Source organism: Mirounga leonina, unplaced genomic scaffold, assembly GCF_011800145.1.
Source record: "Mirounga leonina isolate KUSES-001 unplaced genomic scaffold, KU_Mleo_1.0 Mir_151, whole genome shotgun sequence".
Lineage (NCBI taxonomy): Eukaryota > Metazoa > Chordata > Mammalia > Carnivora > Phocidae > Mirounga > Mirounga leonina.
Genome location: NW_023270377.1, coordinates 54,408,010 through 54,426,025, shown reverse-complemented (window position 1 = coordinate 54,426,025; position 18,016 = coordinate 54,408,010). Strand labels below are relative to the sequence as shown.

Genomic DNA, 18,016 nt, shown 5'->3' with positions numbered 1-18,016 from the left:
TTTAAAGATTTTATTTATTATTTATTTGACAGAGAGAGACACAGCAAGAGAGGGAACACAAGCAGGGGGAGTGGGAGAGGGAGAAGCAGGCTTCTGCTGAGCAGGGAGCCTGATGCAGAGCTCGATCCCAGGACCCTGAGATCATGACCTGAGCCGAAGGCAGACGCTCAATGACTGAGCCACCCAGGTGCCCCAAAATTTAATTATTAGACTTATTTCATAGTTACCAATACTTCAAATTATTCCTTGGTGCTTTACTAAAAACAACGTATTACACCTTAAAAACTATAAACACCTACCCCTTCAGGTTAACAATAAAATTGAATTTTTGAGGGAATCAACATGACAGTATCTTCAAATATCCATCAAAGAATCTTGGAACCTGAGTAAGACATCAATCAGTCAACATAAATGCTAAGTGTATGTTCTTAGAGGCCAACACTAATGTCCCTCAGACTGATGGTCAAACATGGCAACCTCACTTTGCCCCCATATTCTAGACTTTTTTTCAAAGCATCAATCTATTACCACAATATCTTAACCTCTTCAACTATTCTATACTCAGTACTCAGACTTCTTCACAAAGTACCCAGTAGAAAAGGCAGTAAAGACTCAGAGAGATATGGTATATGACTTTTAACTTCATCTTGAAAATTTAAAACGATGCTTGCCTTGGGAGGACAGGTTCCTTGCAGCTGTAGGCCTGAGAAATGGTAAATACCAGCAGTGACAGTATTACCGTATCAAACGACACTGATCCAGGGATCAGTTAAGTGAACTGGACCAGACACACTACCGGAATAAATGAAATGTACTGGGCCCCTCTGGTTTCTGGAGCTTTCATCTTTCTCTATCGCTCCCTTCTAGTTTAGAATAAAAGGTGTGACTAGGCTGCCATCTGAGGAGATGGTGGGCTTCCCTACGAAGAACAAGGGAAGTACCCACGGAGCACCCCCGATCCGCGGTTTTGTCTTCCACCAGTTTCAGGGACCTGCACTCAACCAAGGTCCAGAAGCAGACGACCCTCTCTTGATGCATCATCAGAGGCTCAACAGCAGCCACAGCAAGGCCTACGTCACTCACGTCACCTCATCACACAGGCACTTTATCTTCTCACATCATCACGAGAAGAGTACAGCATAGTATTTTGAGAGACCATGTTCGTAACTTTTACTACATTACATTGTTATCACTGTTCTATTTTATCATGCTGTTGTTATAATCTCTTACTGTGCCTAACTGCTGAATTAAACTTTGTCCTAGGTGTGTAGGTATAGGAAAAAACACAGCATATATAGGGTTTAGTACTATCTTGGCTTCAGGCTTCCACTGGGGGTCTTAGAACTGATCCCCACGGATAATGGGGGGATTACTGTGATTTCCTGGAAACGGTAATGTCCTAGCTTCAAACTACCTCTGGAAGTCAGTGGATCACAGTGGTTCTGCTGGGGCTGGCACCACCACCAACGAGCAACTGATATTGGATGGGGACGGGGGACGGATTTTCTAGTGGTCACAATGGTGCTGAATATCCTGGAATGTGGGAACATCCTCCACCCCAAAGAGAAGCCCAGGAGCACTCCTTCTGATAAACAAGAAGCAAGCTCCGTGAGGTAGGGACACTGCCCTAATTACTCTTTGTAAAGGAGTCGCTCATTAGACAAGAAAAGAAGAAATGGAAGGAAGGAGGAAAAGAGGGAAGGGAGAACAGGGATTATGGGCATTCTAAATCCCTGTTCTGCCCTTGAGAGGGACATGGCCCTGGACAAGTTACTTAACCTCTCTGAACAGGTTTCCTTGTCTGTAAAATGGAGGTAATGACCCTTATGACCATAGATTTATTGTCAAGATCAAGTAAGAAAACATGTCCAAGACATACTACAGTACTAGCAGGTGTTGTTCGCTTTTTTCCTTTCCTTCCCTATGAAATTGCTAGTTGTCTGTATTCAAATGCCTTGTAACATCAAAAGGCTGATTCTTTTCACAAATTGGAAGTGAGTTGGTAAAAGGTGAACTGCACAGAAAGACTAATTCCCTCCCCCCACCCCCCCGCCCCGGTCTCCATTACTGTCTTCATCAGCACACACACAAGTGCTGAAGAAAGGGAGATGGATGAGCTATCCAGGGGAGTCATTTCTACTGCCATCCCTCTGGAGTTTGAGAAAAGGCTTTATTTATCAGGATCAATGAGAAAAGATGTGAGGTTCCCCAGCTCTTAAGATACTTTCCCTCCTTTTGAACTTTTCCCCAAGTTCAGGACCCAGAGGCCCAAGTCCTTCAGCAACACCAGAAACATCCCTACATGGAATCAATCCTGCCCTGGCATCCCAGGGACACCTCACAGGGGAAGGGAGGCACACGACCTACCAACAATGGGAATACTCCCCCCAACTGGGAACTCCCCTAATGGAGACTGCATCTGTCCCCATAGGAGTTTCTAAGATTACATTATGACTGAATTGCCCACTGGTCACATATGTGCACTCAGTGCAGTAGAAGGGGCACAGGAGGGGTGCTGGAGGGTGGGAGGGAGAGCCCTGCTTTCAGGGTTGCCAGCTCCTGATGCAGTACCAGCTTCCAGAGGGTAGTGGCCTCCCGAGGCTGCTCATCTCTGGGTTGTCTGTCCATCACCTATAGAATTAATTTCCTATATTAAATTCCCTGCTTGAAATATCTCCTGCGGTTTCTGGTTTCCTAAACTCAACTCTGGACTCTTTCTTAAGCTTTCCAAAGACTTTTCTCAAGAACGACCAAACCTCTATTAACAGGGTTGTGACAAGAACTAAAGGTAATGAGTATGGGGGGTGGGGTGGGAGGGATGGGATGACTGGGTGATAGACACTGGGGAGGGTATGTGCTCTGGTAAGCGCTGTGAATTGTGCAAGACTGTTGAATCTCAGATCTGTAGCTCTGAAACAAATAATGCAATATATGTTAAGAAAAAAAAAAAGAAGAAGAAGGTAGCGGGAGGGGAAGAATGAAGCGGGGGAAATCGGAGGGGTGGACGAACCATGAGAGACGATGGACTCTGAAAAACAAACAGGGTTCTAGAGGGGAGGGGGGTGGGAGGATGGGTTAGCCTGGTGGTGGGTATTGAGGAGGGCACATTCTGCATGGAGCACTGGGTGTTATGCACAATGAATCATGGAACACTTCATCTAGAACTAATGATGTAATGTATGGGGATTAACATAAGAATAAAAAATAAATAAATAAAGGTAATGAGTATAAACAGCACAAGTAAGTACTTGAAAACGCTTTCCCTTTCCTCACATGGAGAATCTAAGTGCAAGCTGCATGCTGAAGAGCAAATCTAAGGATTAAAGATTTAGGAGATCTTCAGGTAAAAATTCCAGGTCCATCTGAAGCTTTCCTCAGGAAGAGTCCAAAAGGTCTGTATTCCTCCTGGGTTCATTTAAAAAAATCCCTTAAGCTAGTTTTCTTTTTCCTCCCAATCTCTCTCCCTTTCATGATAGAACCTTTTTCCCAAGTCAAATAGAACCTGGAATTTTCCTTCACAGAGTCATTCATCATCCTACTCTCAATCCACTGCCCCAAGAATTCTCCCAAACATGCAGCCTGGTAAAGAATTTTCCAGCAGAGGGTGAGCCTCTGTCTCTGGAGAAGAAAAGAGCCTGAATTCACAGAATGGTTCTTATTCTTGGTCCTGGTCTCAGCCTGGGAACCAGCAGAAGAACATACAGGCCAGGGACCACAGCTGGCACAAAGCGAACCAGCCCTGTTCCTGTCCTTTGGGGCTGTTTTCTCAATGTATATTTTAATTAAGTTTCACTGAGAATTACCAAGAACAAAACAACTTCTTCAAAAATTGGCAATTTTTCCTACTGCAATTAAAAAATACAGGTTTTATTTTTGGTGGTTTTCATTACCAGGATTTTAATGTTAATAAATTTTTTTATTTTTTTTGCGGTATCAAAAAAGTCAGGGCTCTTCAACACTCTCTAGACATAGCAGAAGACTCCCCAGGTCCAATACTATAAAACAAAGCGGCAAAAAGGACAGGTTCTTTAGTCAACCCTCAAGCTCCTAAAGAAGCAACAGCGTAGTTCAGTTTGTCATACCTCTGTTCCAATTCTGTTCACAGAAAGCAACAGAACACCATAATCATTTTCCCCCGGATTCTAATCCCTCAGACTGGAAAAGGCTGGGTTCTACATGCATGTGCATTATTATTTTGTGCTGAAGCAGAGCAGACAAAAGGCTGTCAAGTCTGGAGTAAAGCAAAATTCCATCCCCATTCTCACTAGGCCACCCACACGGACAGTCTGTCCCCACCTCTTACACAGACATGGGGGCGGGGGTAGATGGGAACTACCCTACCCTGAATGACAGCTACATTCCTGCAAAGATGGAAAAGGACATTTAATGGGAGAAGTAATTCTCTGAAGTACAAGTATGCGTTGCATATAACCCTAAATATTAACGCTGAAATCCTTCTGTTTTAAGGTACTTTAAACATATATTACATCCACCACTTAGCACAAAACTCTTAAGAACAAATGAAAGAGTAAGATACTGTTTTTTAAATCTTAAGAGGAAGAACGGGTTAAAAAAATTCTGAACTACTGACTAGAGTGAAAAAAGCAGCAGCTTCCCAAGAGGTGACTTCAACGGTACCCCTCCAATGACAGATGGTGGGGAAGGGCTGGAGATGGGCTGCAAAAGTTCGGCTCGGCCAGGCCACACTGTAGAGAGGCCGAGGCAGGAGCGGGGTGCCTGCTCCCCTCTGGGCCTGTTCCCACCCTGTCCGCAAGGTGGGGCTAAGCCAGCTTCAGGAGCCCTGAACCACACCTTCAGGTCTCCTGAGGGTACTGCTGTGCTGTACCACGCTCACCAATGATTCAGAAATTAGCCTCAGTTTCCAAAGATGTACACCAGAAAGCCACTCAGCTAAGTACAAATGGCAGCCACTGAGGTCAGAATATAAAGTAGACTTCACCAGGCAGATTACAGGCAGTCAAAAAATGAACTGCTAAAAGTTGCCTTGTAGATTTAAGGTTTTTGTTCTTTTTAAATAGGATAATGAGGCCAAGGAATGCAGAGCACTTCCTAGAGTAAGGCAAAGTCTGTCCTGGGCTCCAGGCTCTCCAACACCTAGCCCAAGCACTTTGTCCTCAAGGCCTCTTCTATGCTAGTCTCAAAGAATCCAGACTGCACGTTCTCACAGGTCACGTTCCTGACCAAACAGAAAAATTCTGACCCACTTGGACAAAATGTTTTGATAACAAAATTATCACCCAAATCAACTTAAAGAGCTTAAAGAGCTCAAGTTATATGTACTGAATTTCAAACATTGTGCCAGGACCTTAAAACAGTTCCCAGATTTGTGTCAACCTTAGGTTATGAAGGTCAGTGACCAAACACAAAAACACTTCTCTTCATTATTTAAGACAGACATCCTAATACCATACCTTCGATGGGTACCAAGCACTGAGCCAGGTGCTCTAGGGCACTTGTTCATAAACATGACTGCAAACTGGAGTGCCTTTTCAGATGCCTTAAAAAAAAAATACTGATGCCTGGGTCCCACCACCACAGACTTTGATTTAATGAGGGATATGGCCTGGATGTCAGGATTTTAAAATACTAATGGTGATTCTACTAGACAACAAAGTTTAAGAACCTTTGCTGCAGGGAACAAAAAAGAAATATGTAAAGTAGAAACCACCCAAATGCCCATCAACTGATGAGAAGATAAATTAAATGGGGTGTGTATCCATACGGTAGAATGTGCCACCCCAAGTTTAAACCTTATAAACACTACATCAAATGAGAGAAGCCAATCACACAAAATCGCATATGGCATTATTTCACTTATATGAAATATCCAGAACAGACAACTCCACAGAGACTGAGAATGGTTAAGTGGTTACTAGGGACTAAGGGAGCTGAAGGGAAATGGGGAGTTACTGCTAATAAGTACTTTTTGGGGTAATGAAAATGTTTTAAAATGGATTGTGGTGATGGCTGCACAACTCTGAATACACTAAGTCACTGAACTTCTGTCTTAAATGGGTGGAATATACGGTATGTGAATTCCATCTCATAAAGCTTTTAAAAAAAGGACAGAAATATAAATTTTATGTCCAGCTTTCAACAAATTTACAATCTAGTTGTACAGGGAAAAAAAGATACACAGTCAAGACAAATTATCAGAGATTTTAAAAGGCGATTTAATAGACTTGCTAATATGGAAAACAAAAACTCTTTTAAGTTCAAAAGAAGACTTCAATGATCCGATTTTCTCTTTTCTTACACAACTGTTCTTCTTTTATTTAAAAAGCTATGGAGAGCTCAGATCTGGCTGGTATGCTGTTACTACAGACCCCAAAGTCTCAATTTCCGAGCTTGTGAGAAAGGAGTGACAACTTAGCATTGCCAAGGAATTTTTTTTTAATCCTCCAGAACACAGGCTCTTGATGGGATTATAATGAGTCGCAAGAGTCAGTTATCAACAGGGCCATTGAAAGATGGACTTGGTGCTCTAATTCTTCTTATATCCTGGATTTGTCTTTACCACCAGAGTTTAGGCCAAATAAATGTACGTGCTTACACACAAAAGAACTCTCATATATGAGGCTTTATGACACCCAGGTATTTTAGGCCATGTGCAGTGAAGATGATTGGTTAAAAGTATGTCCTACGCCAGAGTTCCTAAAATTCTTAATCTTTTTTTAAAGTAATCTCTATACCCAACATGGGGCTCAAACACATGACCCTGAGATCCAGAGTTGTATGCTCTACCAACTGAGCCAGCCGGGTGCCCTATTCCTAAAATTCTTAATAGCTGAAAAGTGTTTATTGTGGCAGGGGCTGACACACAGAAAACTCCCAACTTTAGGCAGAACAGAATTTTGTTTAGCAGTCTTGGTTTTTGAGGGGGGTGTCTGTGTGTGTGGGAGGTTAGTGTAAGAACACCATTTTTTTCCCCCTAATACTGTTTGGGAATGTAAATATTGTAAACTTGAGTGTATTTTTGCTTTTGCTTCTAGAAAACCCACCATTATCAACTGAGCAATTGAAAAAGCCTTGGCCTGTATCTTAGAGCCTTTTATTTTTTATTTTTGAAGATTTTATTTATTTGACAGAGAAAGACACAGCAAGAGAGGGAACACAAGCAGGGGGAGTGGGAGAGGGAGAAGCAGGCTCCACACTGAGCAGGGAGCCGGACGTGGGGCTTGATCCCAGGACTCTGGGATCATGACCTGAGCCGGAGGCAGACACAACTGGCTGAGCCACCCAGTCGCCCCATCTTAGAGCCTTTTAAATAAACGTTTCTTGAAGCATATTTAAAAGCAGGTGGCAATGAAATTTTAGTAACTCCCAGAAATTGTATTACCAAATATAAATTCTTTTCTCCATGTTACAGTAAATTTAAAACAGACATACAGCCAAAGGTAACGGAGGCAGGCCAAATACTGCATTTAGTAAACCTATCTTCCTATACCTTGGTGTGCAACAGATTCCAGCAAACTTTCAAAGTGGCTGGACCAGGCATTTAAATGCCCTGGGTTTACCCAGACTAACTTTCAGGCAAATCATCCACTGGATGGCAGCAGCCTTAATCAGACAAATAAGACAATTCTGAAAGTGACTTGTTTAACAATAAAGACTAAGAAATAATATATTTAATTTTGAAATGTACTGTGCTCAAAACCCTAAGTAGGCTTCACCGAGATTGATTTGAGCTCTTACACTTGCTTCAATTCAGAAATGCCCCAAACAAGAGATTAGTGTTTAATTTGAGCCAACAGGTTTCTCCTAGCCATTTTCCACTCAAATTCTCCCCATTCTACCCACTGACCTTCAACGTGGCTTAACCCAGTCTCTCCCACTCTTTGCCATATTATGTATCTTCACAATCAAATTTATTTTTGACTACTACTTCAAAACAAAAAAAAAGCCAATGGAACAGGAGAATGTACCAACTAACAAGGCAAATAAAGGTAAACAAAGATTCCAGTAGCTAACAGATTTAGTTAAGAAAAAGGAAAATGGTCCCTGAAAAATGTGATGCCCTAACCCCAACCCTAACCTAACTCTAACCCTAATCTGGAACACTGCGGAAATCCCAGGGATTTTTTAAAGTACTATGATATTAAGAAATGGTCCCGGGGTGCCTGGCTGGTTCAGTCAAGTCAGTAGAGCATGCGACTCTCAATCTCAGGGTTGTGAGTTTGACCCCACGCTGAGTGAGTGTGATTACTTAAAAATAAAATATTAAAAAAAGGTCCTGCCTCTCTCAATTAAACCCTTCCAGATCTGTGTCTTCCTTAAAAGGCCCCTTTGACAGGTTGTATTTACTCTCACTGTATTTAAGAAGGTCCACCTCCCCCAATACACACATAGTTAGTGAACTTCTTGTTAAATGGAAAAGGTGAAGAGATCAATCTTTTTAACTCCTGCCTCTCCTTCCCTGAGTTTTTCTCAGTTAATCCACTTTTTAAATAAAGTATGAGCTTTTCCTTCTGTTTAAAGTTTAAGTAGTCCTGGGCTAGCTTGGAAGTGGCGAGTAAAAGCCACTGGAGTCTGACTACGGTGGTTTGATTCCCATTTCTACCACTCAACAGCTGGGGCATCTCAGGTGCCTGGCTGGCTCTTGTAACTCTTGATTTCGGGATCATGAGTTTGAGCCCCACATTGGGTGCAGGGATTATTTAGATAAATAGATGAATTAATTAAAAAACTAGTTGGGGCAGTTTAAGCAGGACTCTTGGCCTCTTTTCTCCCCCCCCCCCCCCCCGGAAACTTAAGAGAATAGTACTTCCCATGGGGCTGGTGTGCAATTATGCATGTGAAGCAATTATTGCAGTGCCCGGCACGCAAGAAGTGCCCAATAACTCATCTATTATCATCTTAGTGCCAAATTCTTCCTGCACCCAAGAGTTCGCCTGAAAAATTAACCCCAGATCAAGGAAAAATTAAAGAGAAAATATTATTTATGCAAAACCCCCTTTAAATTATGTTCAGCCAGTAGGTAGGCAATTCCCAGAAAAATGTGCTTACAGTCCAAAGAGGGTTCCTTTTCTATGTAGCTCTGAAGGATATTTCATCCTGAATAAAAAGAAATATTAAGAAAAATAGTGTATTTGGCTTTCAATTCATTCTGGTAGTCTTAAAGAAAGACAGTTCTTTTTTCTGGCATTGCTTATAAAAACACAAATTAATGAGAAAGAAAGAGTCCAAAATGGTCCAAGTTATTTTTAATGCAGAAAGACTATTGTGAATTGTGAATTTATTCTCTGACATGCAGCTTCCACAATCTCTCAAAAGTCTAAAAAGTCGTATCTAAAAAGTCAAGTTGTTCTTTGCTCAACATTCATTCAGATGAGAGGCCTGTCCTATTTTTCTTTTTAAAAATAATCTTATCAGTCTAGTCCAAGATCAACTTCATCCCTTCTTATATAAAAGTACTTTATCTCTCCAAGACACCCTTGGAAAGGGTAATGGTTGGTTTCTTCCACTTAACGGAAATACAGAACCTAAGGCTCTCCTTGCTACCCTGTTTATCAACATCCCCTCCACACACAGGATGAAAAACTGTATCCTAGTACCACCTCACACCTGGAATTTCTTTGACAGAGGTCAGAATCCATTTTTGACTCTGATGAAATCTTTCCAGAATACCAACAATTATTTAGGATGAATCACAGTTACAGACATGAAACGGATTCCAAATTTTACTCCATTTTCTTTCTGCATAGTCTTCAGATATGAAATTGTGTCTGATTAAAGGTGGAAAAGTAGTTACCTTATCAAATGAAACTGAAAATTCACTTTTAAAAGAGAAAGCAGTACACCTGTTTTATGAGCTTTTGTATGTATGGAATATTAAATTACAGTTCTTTGCCCTTATTATTTAAAAATGAGAGAGGGCTCTAGGCTACAATTTAGAAAAGCAAAAGTCCATTAGCCTCATAGCCTTTGATCACAAAGATTACTATATAAATGGCTATATGAGTTACTGTTGAATAGCGGCTAAATTGGAAAGCACAATTTACTTCATAACAGTGCGAACTGGGAGAATACGATCCTAATCATAACTGGGAGAAAGTTCCAGGCAAACAGCTTTAAAAAACAAAAAAGCGCAATTAATAAATTATCAATAACTTAAAATCTTACTTTAAATCTTGAAGATTAGTCTAAAACTTCACATTTAAGAATATAAACATATGCTCTTACTCTATTACGTTACACATTTCCTTGAACCAAATATTTTTTCCTAAGAACCCAATTACCAAAAAAGTTGGAAATACAAGTATCTACTCCTTTAAAAATCCCTACAAACTATGAATAGAAACCTGTTTTCACTTTTATAACAACTTACAAAACTTGTTTGCAAAGCGTTATGAAACACAAGTGTCCCTCCCTCTGCCCTAGCGAAAGAAGCAACATGCTAAGAAATCAAGGCAAATTCTTAAATAGAAGAGAAAAACTGTATAAAGCATCCAAGGAAGAAATAGTGTATGATGGCAGAAAATTCGGCAACAGCCTAAAATCAATAGAAATTCTAATCTACACTCGAGAAACTCTTACCCTTGACAGCACAGAACGGAGTACCCTGCTTTACACATTTTGGAACTGCAATTCTGAAACGTTAAATCCAAAGACAAAGCCGCCCTGGGGAAAATAACAATTGCGCAACAGACCAACAGCTCCAACTTGTCCCTTGGCCCCGGCGCGGCAAGGTTTGCACGCTATAAAGCCGGAAAGGGCCAAGCAAGGGCCGCCGTGACAGCCAACCGGCCACTGTCATGGAGGCCGAATCCACGCACGCGGCGTGCGCCACTGGGAGGCACCGCGCGGGGACCGACTGGGGCACGGCGGCGTCCGACTTCAGTCCGCTGGCTCGCCCGCACTTACCTGCGGGTTGCCAGAGGCTGACCTCGGATCTCCGAGCCTTTCCCACTACGCGAGCGAGCGCGCAAGCCCGCTTCGGCCGCCGCACGTCGGGGCATCGGAGCGCGCTGGGCACTTCGTGACCTCGTCCCTCCCCCACCCTGGGGGCTGGGCTTTCTCGCCGAGCTGCCTACCAGCGATCGACGGATGGACTGATTACTTTGCAAGGGAGCGCCCTTAGACGGCCCAGCGGCGTGGGCGCATAGCGCCACAGTCCGCGCCCACGGAGGCCGTGGATGGGGGCGGTGGCAGAGCAGGGGCGCCGGGTCCCAGTCCGGAGGAGACCTCAACTCCCCCGAGAGCGGCCCCGTGACTAGGCACATTTTTGCCGGCTCCGAGGCGGAGGAGCAGCGCAGCCCCGGAAGGGCCGGGCCGCGCCGGCTCAGACCGCCAGCGTCCGCCCCAGACCGGCAGCGTCCGCCCCCTCCTTCAGCCCTGCCACCTCTGGGCAGCTCAAACTCCGGGGGCCAGCTGGGGCTCCCGAGTCCCAGCTCCGGAAGCTGGGGACGCGGCTAGAGAGGCCCCTTCGCCCTACGCACGCGAACGTAGCCTCCAGGCCTCCACCCAATCGCCCTCGGGGGCCGCACCCCCCACGCCCCTCGCTGCCCCTTGGGTCCTCGCGGCCCACGGAGTTCTCGCTCCCCCTTCCCGCCGGGCCCGGCGCAAGCGCAGCGGCTCCAGTGTGCGGCCGCTGCAGTCCGGACTCCGGCCGTAGACGGGAGAAGTCGGCTGCGGCTGTCCCCGCCGGGTCCGCGGCTCCCTCGCGCCCCTGCCCCAGTCCGGGCACCACCGCGGGGCTCCAAGGGTCGCGGGCAGCACCTGCTGGGACGGCTGTCCGGGCGGCGGCAGCTCCAAGTCCATCATGATGAGCTGGGGACCGTGCTCCGGCGCTCCCCGACGGCGGCCCTGTCCCAGCTGCCGAGGCGCGGCGCGGACGCGGCGGCAGCGGCGGCTCCACGAGACTCCCCGGCACTCGCTACGCCGCGACACGGCCCGAGTGGCCAGCCGGGCTCCTGCCCCACTCCGCCTCCCGCCCCCCGAGGGCGGGGCAAGCGCCGGGGCCTTCCTTCCCGGGCTGGCGGCGCGGGCCGAGCTTCTGAAAATCCCCCACCCCCGCTCCAGCTGACGCAAGAAGCTCGCTGGCCGCGGGCGGGGGTCCCTGTGGGCGGCCGTGGGTGGCCGCGAGCGGGCGGGCGGGGTGCCCGGAAGAGGGCTGCATTAGCTCCCTGCTCCCGGCGCTCACCGCCCCCCCCTCCCCCGGCAAATAAAACCTACGCTCTCGGCCCGCGAGATTAAGAGTTGTTTGCCGAAGGTCGCTGCGGTTCGGGCGCTTTGAAACAGTTTAAACAGTTGGAACAAACACGTCTGGAGACCGGGTATCGGAGCTGCGCCTCCCTGATTTGGAGTTGCAGAACCTTGCCCGGCTTTATCTCACTCCACCGCTCGAGAGTGGCGCCAGCCCTGGGGGCGGGGGCTAAAGGTTTGGACCCAGGCCCTGCGCAACGCGAACTGCCCTCTCGCCCTGCGTCCCCTCCGGGGCCGGGGCCAGCGGGACTTGCCCAGGGCAGATGTGGACCGCGCGGGGAGCTCGTGCTCGCAGTCACCCTGAACGCCCTGCGCTTACTCCCCCGCGCTGGCGCTCCCGCTAGGCCCAGATCGCCAAGGGCGAACGCGGAGGTCTCCTCTGGTCGGGGAGTGGTCAGGCTGGCCCAGCAAGAGTTTCCTCTTCCCACCAGAGCGCACACACCACACCACAGAGGGCGTCTTTTAACACTGCAGTCCTACAACATGCCATAATCTGTACAAGTTTCTTTTCACGTACCACGCGTATAATTTTAAAAATTAAGGATAAAAAAGACCAAATTATAAAATAGTTTGAGTTGTATGGACCCGTCTTGTAAAAACATGTGGTGTCTAGGGGAAAAAATGAAAAGTTGTTACCCAAAATCGTAGTTGTAACATCACGAATGATTTTTATCTTTCTCGTTGTTACTTTAAGTAAATTTTAAATCTACAATGAACATGTATTACGTTTTACATTAAAAGCGATTATTTAAAAAGTAATTGTCCACAAAAAACTTCAAGTACTTGAAAATAGGAATATTGTGAAATCTTTCTTAAGAGAGAAGAGATAAATGGTTTTGTTCTGTTTTGTTTTCTCTTATGCATTGACAATCTTTCTAACTCTTTAAGAATCCTTGTTTTTAGTTTCTAGTTTCTTGGAATTATGCAAAGCCAGGTGAAGTAGACAGTGTTGACAGAAGTTTTACTATTTCATTCAAAAATCCGACGGGGAAAAAAAAGCCTGATTATTGCAGATCAACGCCCAGAAAAACTGCAAAGAAGTTACCCGCTCTTGGTTGCATAATTTGACACTCCCAGGATTTATCTGTAAATTTATAGGTTCAAATATTCCTTGAGGTAAGTGAAGCCTGAATTAATTGCTTGTAATTGAGGCAAACTTCTTCAACTTGAATTAAACCTTTTCAGCTGTTCTTTGAAAAGCCTGCAAAATGATCTGCACACTGAAAACAAGCTTAGGAGCAATTATTTACAATGAGCCTGACATAAAACATGCAGAGACATAATGAAAAGACATTTCTGCGTCAAAGAAGGGCACAGGAGTATATTGTTTAACAATTCTGGTTTACTTATTAAAACTACTACATGGGAGAAAGTAGACAATGAACCCAGGAGGTAAGAGATACCAAAGTCATATATGACACGGTTGCTGCCCTCAAGGAGTATAAAGTGTTCGGTATTTCCTTGTTAAGCAACAAATTTCCATTGAGTTTAATGAATGAAATAACCTTTATTTTTCAAAACTGCCACTGCTGGGAGAGTATTATTTTAGGCACCTCCAGAGTACATATTTTCAAAGGGAGGAGAATGATAACAGTCTAAACATGTTAAAGAAAATAAACATTAATGAAAAGCTGCTTGGTGTTAAATGGTTGTTCCGCACCAGAAAAGGGAATCCTAGTCTCAGACCATCCATGTCAAAGAGGTTCCCAGTCTTTGCAGACACTGAAATGACACTGTCTTTATGTGAGAACCTGGGCCCTTCCTTGCCCTGTAAACTTACCTATTGTGCTGTGGGGACACGGATAGCATGCATTTTGAGAAGCTCCAGAGGAATAGGAAAGAGGATGCAGGTTTTCTTCTCCTGTCCTGGTGCCGTGGGAATCTTTACTGCCTACTCCCCTAACTACTAATTTTTTCCCCCAATTTGTTTCAAATGCTACTAACCCTTGCACATTTCCATTGATGTCTGAATTCTCCGCTGTCTTTGGAAAGACAGCCCTCCATATATGCTTCACATGTTTCAGAATTATAATATTTTGTTCTAGAGTTATCATAAAAATAAGCATCATCAGTTAAGTTTTCTGAGTACACAAAGTTTGGATAGTGGCGATGCAATGACCCACTTATTTCAACTTCTTCTCTGTGATCTAATCCGCCAAGTTTGCAAGGTTATTAAAGCACCTGTTGCTTCAAAATCCTTCATCACCTTGAGGCTCCTTCCCTCTTCTTTTCACTGTTTTTTTTTTTTTTTTTAGTCACTTTCTTTTTAATTGTACTCTGTCTTTGAGCCAGAAAATATCCAGACTCTTTTGAAATTATAGTCGAAATTCTAACTTTGTCCAGCGTACAGTTGGAGAATACTGGGTAACTAGTTTCCCAAAAATGGCACCCAGTGAACCACCTCTCCTCATACTGATGTGTTTGTATAGCACCCCCACCCCCACTCCCGCGCCGCAACATTGAATCAAGGCTGGCTCTGAGTTGCTTTAACTTTTTTTTTTTTTTAAGATTTTTTAAATTTATTTTTTAGAGAGCGAGCGAGAGAGAAATAGCATGAGAGGGGAGAGGGTCAGAGGGAGAAGCAGGCTCCCCGCTGAGCCGGGAGCCCGATGTGGGACTCGATCTCAGGACCCTGGGATCATGACCTGAGCCGAAGGCAGACGCTTAACCATCTGAGCCACCCAGGCGCCCTGAGTTGCTTTAACTTATGGAAAGAGGCTGAAACTGATACTATGCCAGGTCTCTGCCCAAGCCTTAAAAACTCCTGAAAGCTTTTAATTTTATACTTACAAGTCAGACATCATGGAAGAAGTCTATCTTCGTGGGAAGAGAGGCCACGGAGAAAACCCTGGGGTTGAGACTCCAGGTGGAAAGGGAGGCTATGTGAACCAAAGCACCAGACCTGTGAGTGAAGAAACCATCTTGGAACCTTCCGGCCCACTTAGGCCCCCAGTGAACTCCAGCCCCAGCTGCTATCTGACATCGTCAATGAGAGACTCCAAGCAAGACCCGTAGAAGACTGCCTGGCTGTGCCTTAGCAGCCCAGAGAATTGCAAGAGATTATAATCAATTGTTTTCAGCCACTAAATTTTGGGGGTGGCTTGTTTCTCAGCAATAGATAACAAAGCAGCATATATTAAATATCAAAGGCAAGGTTTCTCCTGGCTGCTTTTTCTTTGTTAACCATCATTGGGAACACATATAGGGATGGTATTTTGCAATTTAATAGAGTCTCAAACCCTTAGAAGCAAATTGACTTCCCTGTGAGTGAGAAAGAGATCTTTCCTATAATGTATACTTGTTGCTACATACAAAGTAAGTCCCCTTCTCACAGCATATGTCTGTATCATACCATTAGATAGATGATGGTGGATGATGAGATATTCTTACGAGAACACTTAAGGACCACAGACATTTCATCAATTAAATAGATGGAGATAGAAATGCGTCTAGAAATTCTGGCCCTGACATGACCTCGTTTATACCAGTTATGTAAGATACTTGCTGAATATCGGCTGAGGGAATTTGAACTTCAGGAGCAGCTTGCCCAGTGGATAAACTGAACTCCCGTACAGCAGTATTCAGAGTAATTGGTGTATTAATTTCAAAACATACCCATAACCTTGGTTCCTTGGTGTGCATACCCTGCTATGCAAACTACTGATGCAAAGAACTCTGTATCTCCAAAGCCAGTTTTAACTTGTATAGTTTCCTGCTGATAATAGAAACAGTGCTGTGCAAGAATGGCAGTGCAGTGAGTGAAGAGAAAACCCCAGCTTAAAGAGCGCTTTTGAATTATGTATTGATACTTATATAAATATATATGCATAGAAAAAAAAAGACTGAACATATATGCTCCAAAATGTTAGTCATAATATTCTTTTTTTTAAAAAAAGATTTTATCTATTTGAGAGAGAGAGAGCATGGGGGAGGGCGAAGGGGGAGGGAGAAGCAGGCTCCCTGCTTGGGCTCTATCCCGGGACCCTGGGATCAGGTTGAGCCCCTGGGATCATGACCTGAGCCAAAGGCAGATGCTTACCCAACTGAGCCACCCAGGCACCCCAATCATAAATATTCTGATTAGATTACTTATGATTTTATTTTTTTCATTTTTGCCTGTCTGTATTTTCCTAAATAAACACATATTACTTTTACAATAATAAGCAGGAAAAGTGGGGGTGGGTTATGGGGTAAAGGAGGAACACTTGCTTTTCTCCCAAGCCACTGGGTCCATTTCATTTCCAAATTGAATTTTAACCACAAGCTTTGCAAATCTTTCCTTTCTGTATCTACTAGAGTGGAGCCTGGAGAATTTGACCACATCTTTAAGTGCGGTTGTGGTAAGGGTCTAAAGGTCCCTTGCTCTTTCAGTCTACTGCTATATTTGCAAAGTTTCACTTAGAAGGGGAGCCCCCAGACAAAGATAGAATTTTGTGAGTACATTGAGTAGAGACTAAAAACCATAGCTTTGGAATGATACTCAAAGTTCCTCACACATAACATTGCCATATTAAAAAAATAAATGGAGTACAGAAAAACACTTATACCTAGAGCTATGTTTGCAAGACCAGTTACCAAATAGTAATAAGGGGGTTGGGTATCAGATAATTTTCACTTTTATTTTGTACTTTTCTACACTGTTCAAATTTTTACAGTAAGCATTTTTAAGAATTAGGGGAAAAAATGAAACTGTTCATTTTGGACAAACAAAAAGCTGAATGCAATCATGGAAGAGCAAAGTATCCTCATGGACAGGCCTTTCAGACAAAGTCTTTAACAATCTCAGAGATTGGAATGTGAAAAAGAGAAGTAAGATTTTCCTAGGTATTTGTCTTTTGGCATTTGCTATTTCATAGATTCTCATTTTGGCCTTTGAGTAATATTAGAATTAAAAGAAACTTTAAAGATCTTCTGGCCCAAAGGTGGCAAGTACGGTTTACTTTGACTGCCAACTCTATAATGCTGAGAATTCAGAAGCAGCTTCCCAATTTGGTAGAAAAATTTCAGTGATTGATTAATAATGTCTGCCCTGGACACAGAATTGCAGGAGTAGTGGCACATATTAGGTGTTTTTCCTCCCTGATCTTGTCCAACTCTCTACTTCTACATTTGAGGAAACTGAGGGGTGAAGTGGTTACCAGTGATCACAGAACTAGTTATTGGCAGAGCCAGGAGTAGAATAACATTTCCTGATCCTGGTAGTGTGTTCTTCCCATGCAACAAATTGACTAGGACTTTTTTTCCTTTTTTTTTTTAAAGATTTTATTTATTTGTTTATTTATTTTTCTTTTTTTTTTAATTTAAAAAAAGATTTTATTTACTTATTTGATAGAGAGCACAAATAGGGGGGAGCAGAAGAGGGAGAACAGGCTCCCCACTGAGCAGGGAGCCCAATGCGGGACTTGATCCCAGGACCCTGGGTTCATGACCTGAGCTGAAGGAAGATGCTTAACCAACCGAGCCACCCAGGTACCCCTGACTAGGACTTTTGAAGGCCAATTTAATACTGGACCAGCCCTAAAGGGTCAGTGGTAAATTTTATTTACATGCCAGCACCTTATTTTTGGAGGAGATTAATAACTCAGTTTATTAATGATGATAATTATTTCATGTATTTAAAAAATATTCCCTACAAATCATGGAGACGTGATTAGACCCAATATTACAAATCAGAGGGCTACAAAACAATGATGTGAGTTGCTCAAAACTCAAGAAAATTATTCTCTGAAGCTGACCAATTCTTTTTTTTAATTTTTATTGTTATGTTAATCACCATACATTACATCATTAG

General features: G+C 43.8%; 1 protein-coding gene and 1 long non-coding RNA gene across 6 annotated transcripts in view; one reads left to right on the top strand and one right to left on the bottom strand.

Annotated features, from left to right (window-relative positions):
* NFE2L2 (nuclear factor, erythroid 2 like 2) overlaps nt 1-11,929 on the bottom strand; it is a 35,634-nt gene extending 23,705 nt beyond the window's left edge. Inside the window, exon 1 of one of the 5 annotated variants that reach the window (XM_035007670.1) lies at nt 11,740-11,929. In XM_035007670.1, coding sequence (XP_034863561.1) covers nt 11,740-11,784 — 45 coding nt within the window. In that variant the 5' untranslated portion in view covers nt 11,785-11,929. The other 4 variants (XM_035007669.1, XM_035007672.1, XM_035007671.1 and 1 more) reach the window with 4 other exon arrangements.
* Nucleotides 11,930-13,098: 1,169 nt separating this feature from the next.
* LOC118012294 lies at nt 13,099-15,382 on the top strand. Its single transcript, XR_004679673.1, has 2 exons — nt 13,099-13,341; nt 15,019-15,382. It is a non-coding gene; the product is annotated as an uncharacterized LOC118012294 (long non-coding RNA).
* The last annotated feature ends 2,634 nt before the right edge of the window (nt 15,383-18,016 follow it).